The sequence below is a fragment of the Cantharellus anzutake genome (genome assembly GCF_015039405.1).
Source record: "Cantharellus anzutake strain C23 chromosome Unknown EI90scaffold_147, whole genome shotgun sequence".
Lineage (NCBI taxonomy): Eukaryota > Fungi > Basidiomycota > Agaricomycetes > Cantharellales > Hydnaceae > Cantharellus > Cantharellus anzutake.
Window position 1 is genome coordinate 1 of NW_024067097.1, and position 9,479 is coordinate 9,479.

Here is a 9,479-nt window from a genome sequence, read left to right on the forward strand (position 1 = left end):
GAGTTTTCATGCAGGAAGCATCGAGAAGGCAGGATCAAGTCAAAGAGGCGACGTCCTACATCATCCTGAAGTCACGCCGGAGGGTGAATTGTGGGTCTTACCCACCGAAGATGAAAAATCGGGTCCCAATAGGCTTGGGAGAATTGCTGATAAGGTGTGAGTGTGCCATTTTCCTCTCCGTCCTCGTTCTTCTGCCGTGACGTTAGACGGGCCCGAACTCAAACCCGAATCTAGCTCATATGGAAATCGACGACCCGATCGATTTCGATGAATTGCAAATGATGCTAATTATACTCTGAATTTGTGTTCTAGACCTTGGACCGCGTACAGCATTGGTATAGTCGAGATGGCGGAACGGTTTTCCTACTATGGCTCTACGGCAGTCTTTACCAACTTCATGTATGTTTTCCCACCCTCACACCGTCAATTGACTACTTAGCTGAACTGCTTGGCCTTCGACATGGACTCGACCCTCAGTCAGCAGCCTCTCCCACGCGGCTCGCGCACCGGTGCAGGTGGCCATGACCACGTTTCAGGAGCCCTTGGGCGGGGCATCCAAGCCGCCACAGGTCTCACCACCTTCAACCAATTCTGGGTCTACGTTATTCCTTTGTTCGGCGCTTACATCGCGGATACGAAATTGGGGCGTTATAAAACTATTTCCTGGGCTGTGTTCATTGCGATGATTGGGCACGTTTTGTTGATCGTGAGCAGTGTTCCGGGTGTCATCGAGCATTCTAGTGGGGCGTTGGCCTGTTTTACGCTTGCGTTGATTGTTATGGGATTGGGAAGTAAGTATTTGTTTTTATTGCATTTACCCTGAGCCCTTTATCTTTTGTCCCTTAGCCGGTGGATTCAAGGCCAATATTTCACCTCTTGTCGCTGAGCAGTATCAAGTGTCTTCCATGCGTATTAAGACACTTTCTGATGGCACCCGAGTCATCGTCGATCCCGCTGTGACGACGGCACGCATCTACCTTTACTTCTACCTCCTCATCAACGTCGGAGCTCTCGTTGGTCAGCTAGGGATGACCTACTCTGAAAAATACGTCGGTTTCTGGTTAGCCTACACACTCCCGACTGTCTTCTTCTTCATTTGCCCCATCGTACTGTTCCTCGGTAGACATCGGTACAAACAAAGCCCCCCTCAGGGCTCGATCGTCGTCGAGGCTTTACGAGTTTGGAGGACCGCAATGAAGGGTACAGTCGTCTGGTCGAGCCCAGTTCAGACTTGGAGAAATTGGACTCATCCTGATTTCTGGGAGAACGCTAAGCCTAGCAGGATTCTGAAGTCTCAGCCTGAAGGGGGACGACCTTCTTGGCTGACGTATGATGATATTTTCGTGGATGAAGTCAGGAGAGGGCTGAAGGCGTGTCAAGTTTTCTTGTTCTTCCCTTGTTACTGGATATGCTATAACCCTCTCAACTCTACGCTCACATCCCAAGCGGCAACGATGACAACGAACGGAGTCCCCAACGATGTCATCAACAATTTGGACCCACTCGCTTTGATCATTTTTATCCCCATCTGTGACTATGTCATTTATCCGTGGTTTGCACGGATGGGAATTCGATTCACACCGATAAAGAGGATCTTCTTTGGATTTATGACTGCCGTAGCAGCAATGGTCTGGGCGGCCGTCGTTCAATATTACATTTATCAGACTTCACCTTGTGGCTATCAAGCCAATTCCTGCGATACTCCTTCCCACTTGAACGTCTGGATTCAATCGGGTTCGTATATCCTCATCGCCTTCAGCGAGATCTTCGCTTCCATCACCGGTCTCGAATACGCCTTTACGAAAGCACCGAAGAACATGAGATCGGTCGTGATGAGCGTTTTTCTGTTCATGACTGCGATTTCGAGCGCGATCACGGAGGCGTTGAACCCATTGGCTGCGGATCCTCATTTGATTTGGAATTATGGGAGTGCGGCCATCATTGGGTTCGTGAGTGGGATTGCGTTTTGGATTTGTTTCAGGCATTTGGATAAGCAGGAGGATAAATTGAACGAGATTACTGCTATGACGGGGACGGGGTTGAAGATGGTTGATGAGAGAGATAGTATTTGAGGGTGTAGGTGTGTGGTGGATTGATTTTGTGCTTTGCTCGGTTGATTTCCGAAAAATCTTTGGTGTCTTGTTTGGCATGGGTTACATTGTTATTACTTAGTATGGTATTAATATTCATGCTAGGTTGATTCGCCATGCATAATTTCCTTTGCGATCACAGCAAAGTACTACTGTCGTCTCTAAGAGGCTGGTACTCTCCCTGTGAACTCTGGAGGGCCGATCAGATCATCTGGTCACAACGTTCACTTCGTCGGATCCACTCAGGACAGAATTTGTGTTCTAGTCGTATTAATGATATCCCTACGCTTAGCTATCAATATGTTAATATTAGCGGGTACCATCATGCGGCTCACGAGTGGTCGCGTAAATTGATCGATGCTGGCTGTGCAGCAAAACTGCCTGTTTCCAAATCGAGCAAGTCCAACGTGGCCGTGCCATGCGGGAACAAGCGTTCAACATCAATAGACATCAATTCAACGTGTCCGTCTCTTGAGCTGAGTACATCGGGCATATTGCCAGGCGCACTATCTCTGTCCTCCACTAGTGCCTCTTTATCAACTTCAGCCAATTCAACACCTGTCCTTCCCCCGGAAAGCTCCATCTTTCGACAGGGCAGTTCTTTACAGAACAATGCGGTTGCCTTATGCCATCCTTTCCTGTGTCCTTTTAGCGCTGGCTCGTGCATCACCCGATACAGATGGTGGACTACAGTCCCCAACGCTCAAACCGCTCGTTCAACGAGCAAATGCATATCTCTCCGTGGGTCAATTTGCCGACGCCGCGAAGACTTATACCGAGGCCCTCGGTGGGTGGGTGTATCTACCGGCCCTAGCACATGCTCTGCTGACACGTACATTTCTATTTCACAGAGCACGCGCCGAATGACTACCTTTTATACTATAAGCGTGCCACTGCCTACTTTTCGATAAATCGACACTCTAATGCTCTTGAGGACTTTGAGACTGTGCTACGGCTCACAAATGGGAACTTTGACAAAGCGTTGCTCATGAAAGCGAAGATTCTTGCACGGGAAGCCAATTGGGCCGAGGCAAAAGCTCTAGTCAAGAAATACACGAAGAAAGTCGGGACAGGAGATAAAGAGGGTCAGGACCTCGTGGGTAATTAAACCAGTTCTAGTGTTCGGACGACTGATCGCCTCTTTAAGCTTTTCGCGATATCGGATGGAGAGGTGATCACGAAGAAAGCACTAGCTGCTCAAAAAGCAAAGAAATATGATGAATGCGTTGAACATTCCACCAATGCCTTAGCCACCGCCTCACATGCAGTATGGTTACGTGAAATGCGGCTCAACTGCGCTTTGGGGGCAGGCGATGTTGAGCAAGCTGTCGGCGATATGACGTGAGTAAATTCCCGACTGACGGCATGTGTCAAGTCATTGTTGACGAACAAGTTCTTGTTCTTCAGACGTCTCACACACCTCTTACAACCATCCACTGAGCTTTTCCAAAAAATTGCCAACATGTCGTACTTCCTCCTTCCCCAGAGCTCGCAAGCTCTCCAGACTCTCAAACAATGCCTGCATTTCGATCCTGATTCCAAGCCTTGCCGCACATCTCACCGAACCCTAAAGGCGTTCGAAAAGGATTTTGGAAAACTAAGCACTTTCGAGGAGGTCGAGAACTGGTCTGGCCTCATTCGAATAATTACGGGGAGCTCCAGCGAGCCAACTGGGCTCGCAAAGAAATTTGACGGAGTACTTGATGCTTCCACCCTCCATTTACAGCTCCCTTCTTCGCTGAAACCGCGGAAATTCTCTCCAAGACGACTTCGACTGTACACGCTTGCTTGCAAGGCGTATGTCAAGTCGTCTCAATTTAACAAGGCAGAGACTTGGTGTGATGAAGCTTTAAACATGGATGAGAACAACATAGAGGGCTTAGTTGGAAAGGCCGAAGCCCAGTTGAAGAAGGAAGAATGGGAGGACGCCGTTCGGTTATTCGAGAAAGCATTCGAGGCGAGTGGACGGAGTCATGAGGTGAGAACAACATCTGTCATATCATTATGTTGCCTCTGATATTTTCCCGCCCCCCAGATTGCTCAACAACTCGAAAAAGCAAGGCGACTTTTGAAACAGGCAAGAAAAAAGGATTACTACAAAGTTCTTGGAGTGGCCCGCGACGCTGACACCAAGACGATCAAGAAAGCATTGTAAGTTTTCTTTTTGTTTGTTCTTCATAACTGTTCGCCATGTATCTGTGGCCCTGAACCATCGTGTTTCTGAAGTCGGAAGGCGTCCTTGAAAGCTCACCCAGACAAAGGCGGGTCTGAAGCCAAAATGGCAGCGGTAAACGAAGCGTACGAAGTCCTCTCGAAGCCTGAACTTCGGGCTCGATTCGACAACGGGGATGACCCCAACGATCCCGAGTCTGGACGTGGACCTTCTGGAGGACACCCCTTCCATTTCGGGGGAGGTGGGAATCCCTTCCAACATATGTTCTTCCAGCAGGGTGGACCGTTTGGGCAAGGCGGGCCTTTCGGTGGTGGCGGAAGACAGTTCCATTGGAGTTCTGGGTGAGGGTGGGTGGGAGCGGTCCAGGGGGGGTTGGTGCGCGGAAGGGGGAAAAGAGTTGTTTGGTCGTATGCTTAGGAAGGACATGATGTTCAGGGAGTTCTCTCAATCTTGTATTCATGTATTCAAGGTAAACACTTTTTTTTTTTGGTTCATAGCGGTGCTCACACCGATTGTCGTCTTCCACGTGTAATCATTCCGCGCTATTTGTGAACCCCTTGCGGATTACGGTAATCGACCTCCCGATGCACACCTGTTCCCATTATGACCCCATATACTTCTATCAGGGGTTTAACCTATAAGCCATAGCTTAAAATCGATGCCAGACAAGGAAACAATTTTAATAGTGTGTAATGAGGCTACTCTAAGAAGCATGAGAATGAAACGGCAAGTAGAGCATTAAGTCATGAGGCGGCACATAGAGCAATGAACCAGCACCTCAATTAACGGAAACGCTGAGCAGTGCGATCGCGGTAAAGACAGAACGAAGCCACAACCAGACACAAAGTTGGAACATGCCTCGGGGCTGAGGTAGGAAATTCTACTCACCATTTGCGCAGTCATCAGCTGTCGGAAACCCAAACAAACAGACACGAAGGACAACTCGGCGTTCCCACCAGCTTACTCTGGGTACCTTTTCGCGACTAGGTTAATGTCGGTCATCCTACCATTCTTATCAAACCGATTGACAAGGCTGATCAACAACCCGGGCCTAGACGACCCCACTGCGAGCAAGGCATTCCAAAACCCGGGGAAAAGGCAAACGGTGCGGAATCCCTCGGGATTCCGTATAGCCATATGCTGGAGGCCAATTGTGACCTTCATAGGTGCGGGACTGGCCTGCATCAACATACAAGGAACGAAAACAGTTATATAAGGCCCCGGCTCTCTCTCTTCTGTCTCTGGTCCTTCGGTCAACTGCCTCTTCAGTCCTTCCATCAATGCTCGAAGGTCATCAGGGTGGAGGCATCGCACTCGATGGACCTTGGGGTGCTGGCACTCCCAGGCGACGTAGAATGCGCATACAGACGTAACGCACATGCTGCCACGCACCAGGAAGGAACGTCGTGTATTCATTGCTGAGAACGGCAAGTGGGGACGTACTTCAACACCGCTAAAATCAGGAACGCTTCCATATTGGAGACTGTTGACTTTGACGGAAAACTTGACGAGGCCATACCGTCATCGTCATCCACACCCTCGGGAACATCAAGACTGATCTCGAGTGATTACCCCAAGAGGAATGGATGCCCAAGGGGTAAAATAGACAGAATCTCTGTATCATCTGAAAAGGAACAGCAGGATGTAAATTAAACATGCCGACGCCGGGCGCAAAAGGTGAGAGGCGTTTGCCTCAGTCAAGACTGCCGGCAGACCCAGGAAGGGTTTCGCTTGCTTCTGACACCCAACGCTTCACGCGGTTAAACGCTCGTGAGTTGCTTTGTATCTATCGTCTTGTCTGTGTGCGTCATAGCAGGTTGCATTCTGAAACTCCTTTTGTCATTGGACCGTGGAAATGAGTTGTCCGCGAAATTCATATAAGTAATACTTGATTTCGATCCCAGAAATGATGCAAGCCACATTTAAACAATTGGTGAAACGACTCCGTGGCCAAAATGGAATGAAGATCCATGGAGTGCTTCGCACTCCCGGCTTGTTCCGGAGAAATACGTCAAGGAACTAAATAAAGCCGAAACAGAATGAACGAGAGAAACTATTTGAAGTGTATGGAAAGAATCAGGACTTCAACGCAGGCGATGAACAGTACCGTCGAATCATGACGAGGACAGAACAAAGCCAGAACCAAATGCAACAAACGGCCACACCCCTCAGGGCAGAGGAGGGAAATTCTCTGCGAAATACTCATAAGAGCTGCGCCATTCACACAGCCATTAGTCATCTGAAGCCAAAAAGAAAGTAAAGAAAGGACAATAGCACTTACTCGGCGTTCCTCGTGGCATTCCTTGGACTTGTTTTCGCGAGGGCCTGGCATGCTGCTGTGCCTGTCGCGAGCTGCATTGTTCCACCATTCTGACGAAATGGACTGATAAGGTTGATCAACAACCCAGGGCGGGAGTTCGATCCTACAGGCAGAGCAGTCCAGAACCCTGGGCAAAGGTAAACGGTGCCAAACTCGTTGTTATTCACATAGCCATACGACCCCGATGTTGTGCACGAGCAATCATAGGTGTTGGTTGACAATTGACCATCTTGCGCAGCATGGACTATGGATTGGCGATGTATTTTATGTTAGTGCTGCGTTAAACGAGGAGATGGATGATGATACAGAACAATGGATGCTGAAACTCACCTGGAAGATTCTTCTCACTCGAAGTCCTCTTGACCTCGTATAATTTCCATACCATATATGGTAGCGAGGCGAGAGCCTAGCCCGAGATGTGGTTTGGTTGATCAGGATGTCCATGTAGTTAAATGCCTGCTGTGCTAAGGTCTGTGCAGCAGGGACAACAAGGTCTTGAAGTTGGGTTTGCAATCCCCACCTTTGAATACAACCTCACCTTCCATTCCCCCTGACTCTCCCCTGCTGTAAGGGATGGATAGGGAATGGACAATGTGCACTTTTGTAAGGGATTAACCTTACTTCACTATAATTCCAATTATAGTGATGCTGATATTTCTTTATTTATTTGTGCCAAGATATGTAATTTACATATATATACCTCGGAGTAGTTGTAAAGTGCCAGGGGCGTGGGAAATGTTACCATGGTTCACTGTCAGTGACCGTTAAGGTCTGCTGTCTCAGCATAACAGCCTGTTAAGGGTGGGGTTGACAATTGCAGTGAAGCAGGGTTTCAGCTTCAACAACTCGTCCATGAGCATTGCACCTCATACTTGATGCAGCCCCGATATTTCAGGGTACAGAGAATGCGACTGAGTCAGACAAGACACACAGGGGGCAACCTGTTGTAATCACGAGTCATGGGGACCAGACACAGCCGGTGTTTATGTGGAGGACTATGTGGAGGGAATTACTAACTCCGTAGTCACACAGGAGTTACCTTAACAGGCTGCTCCGCAATAGATTTACATTGTATATAAATACACACAGACAGGTGTTGACAAAAATCATCAGATTTTACCTAGCTTACATCTGGTCTCGCAAGTGTTACTGCTGAGGTAGCAGATTACCTTATATGGAATCCCTATGTTACAAGACAACCCTAGTTGATTTTCAAACTAAGGTACGAGGTTGTAGGGAATGGATGTGTGGTGATGCATGCTGTGCACGCTTTCTTTATTCATTGTTTATTACTCTTTATTTCTTGATGTAAACAATGTATATAAATTGCAAGGAGGGTGAAACGGGTTTTCACTCTTCTCCTCCCCTGTCGAAATTACAGCTCTATACTGCCTAATTCCTGACAGCTTGAGGATAGCAGGAGTCACAACTAAGGTCGGAACCTCTACTGACCTTACAGAGGTAGTGTACAACTGGTATTTAAGTGTAACAGAATGAGTGGGAATTAGTTGCCAGATCTCATGGAGATTGCAGGTGGCTTTAAGAAAGGATAAAAACAAACAAAGAATGTGGGAGAAGGATGGCCATGCCTGGCCATCAAGAAAACAAGAGTAAATAGGGAATGAATGTAGGCCTGTTGTGGGCCATGAAAAAGGTACCAAAGATGGGGAAGGGTGACAGGCTTGTCCAGATGGCGTCGGGCAGGGAGCGGAGGTGGGAGAAGGGGTGGGGAGTGAGCACCTGACTGTGGGAATTGCCGGGTTGTGACACTGCTCCAGAATTGTCCGAACCTGCACCATTCTAACATTTGGGATATCAGTGACCTGGGAATTTTGATTGTCACTGAAATTTAGTGGCCCAGCACTATCCCAAATGTTAGAGACAGGCAGATTCAGACGACTCCGGAGTGGAATTGGAGACTTAGCGTGGAGGGACCTTGGCCTCAGCGACTCAAGCGGAACACTGTGCCATTGCTGTTTGTCCATTTGGTCCTTAATTTCACAGTAGGCGAGCAGGAAGTCTCTAGGGGGCATTTCAGGTCGATTTCGGACTGAGCCCGCTACGAGTATGTACAAGCGCCGATATATATAATGGAGGGGGCGAAAGCACAAGGAAACGAAGGGGAACCGAATCGGAACGAAGGTGTCCGAACAGGAACAAAGGGATGACAGAAGCAGAGCGGTACTGAAGGTCATAAGGCAGAACCTGTGATACGTCCGAAAGGAGGTAAGGAGGGCGAGGCCCAGAGGGGCAGGAGGATGAGGGGAAGTGGGGATGGTGACTAACTGGCTAGAATGGGAAGAAGCAGCAGTCCAAATAGGGATGAGGGGGAAACGCGAGAAATACATTACAAGTGGCAAAAGTGCCAAAGATGATCCGCGAAGCTTGGAGGTTGCGGAGCTTATGGAGGCGGGGTTGAAAGTCCGAGGAATATTGGCAATGGTGTTTACGTAGTATGAGGTCACCAATGCAATGGACTAAGACCGAGGTGGAGTCAAAGTCCGAGGTAGGAACTATGACAGAGGCTTGGAGCAAAGGTACGAGCGGTGCCCAAGTATGAAGTATGGGTCAGCGGCGGAAGGTCGTAACTTGGTGGGAGGTCGGCGGAAGAGGACCAGAGGGAAGAGAGGGGAAAGGAAGAGAGGAGAGGTGTCAGATCTGAAGGTGGGTATCGGAGCGGATGGGAGAAGAGTAGGAGGACGACGGAAGGGTGGAGGTGTTGTGAGGAGGGAGCGGAGGAGTGAGCGGAGGAGTGAGCGGAGGAGTAGGAGGAGGAGTAGGAGGAGGGTGGCGAGAGGGGTGGTGTTCGGTCCGAGGTGGTTATCGGAGCGGACGGAGATAGGACAGGAGAGTGACAGAGGAGTGGAGGTGGCATGGGAGGTGAAGGGTGGTATGG

At 49.0% G+C, this 9,479-nt stretch overlaps 4 protein-coding genes across 4 annotated transcripts; 2 read left to right on the forward strand and 2 right to left on the reverse strand.

Moving 5' to 3' along the window:
* Positions 1-121: 121 nt before the first annotated feature.
* On the forward strand, positions 122-2,451 carry EI90DRAFT_3003781 (PTR2-domain-containing protein). Its single transcript, XM_039056359.1, has 4 exons — positions 122-156; positions 313-399; positions 478-791; positions 847-2,451. Exons 2-4 carry the CDS (start codon positions 347-349, stop codon positions 2,070-2,072), a joined length of 1,593 nt encoding a protein of 530 aa, XP_038908608.1. The 5' UTR covers positions 122-156; positions 313-346; the 3' UTR covers positions 2,073-2,451.
* A 251-nt stretch (positions 2,452-2,702) lies between these two features.
* EI90DRAFT_2948082 (uncharacterized protein) lies at positions 2,703-4,608 on the forward strand (the record flags this gene model as incomplete). The annotated part of the gene is made up of 6 exons (XM_039055367.1): positions 2,703-2,877; positions 2,942-3,186; positions 3,238-3,431; positions 3,498-4,068; positions 4,126-4,241; positions 4,317-4,608. 6 exons carry the CDS (start codon positions 2,703-2,705, stop codon positions 4,606-4,608), a joined length of 1,593 nt encoding a protein of 530 aa, XP_038908609.1.
* Positions 4,609-4,962: 354 nt separating this feature from the next.
* Positions 4,963-5,798, reverse strand: EI90DRAFT_429120 (uncharacterized protein). Its single transcript, XM_039067606.1, has 2 exons — positions 5,152-5,798; positions 4,963-5,057 (listed from the first exon to the last, which is right to left on the reverse strand). Exon 1 carries the CDS (start codon positions 5,677-5,679, stop codon positions 5,224-5,226), a length of 456 nt encoding a protein of 151 aa, XP_038908610.1. The 5' UTR covers positions 5,680-5,798; the 3' UTR covers positions 4,963-5,057; positions 5,152-5,223.
* Positions 5,799-6,431: 633 nt separating this feature from the next.
* Positions 6,432-7,027, reverse strand: EI90DRAFT_2948085 (peptidyl-Lys metalloendopeptidase; the record flags this gene model as incomplete). Its single annotated transcript, XM_039055368.1, has 3 exons — positions 6,432-6,474; positions 6,545-6,827; positions 6,910-7,027. 3 exons carry the CDS (start codon positions 7,025-7,027, stop codon positions 6,432-6,434), a joined length of 444 nt encoding a protein of 147 aa, XP_038908611.1.
* Between the last annotated feature and the right edge of the window lie 2,452 nt (positions 7,028-9,479).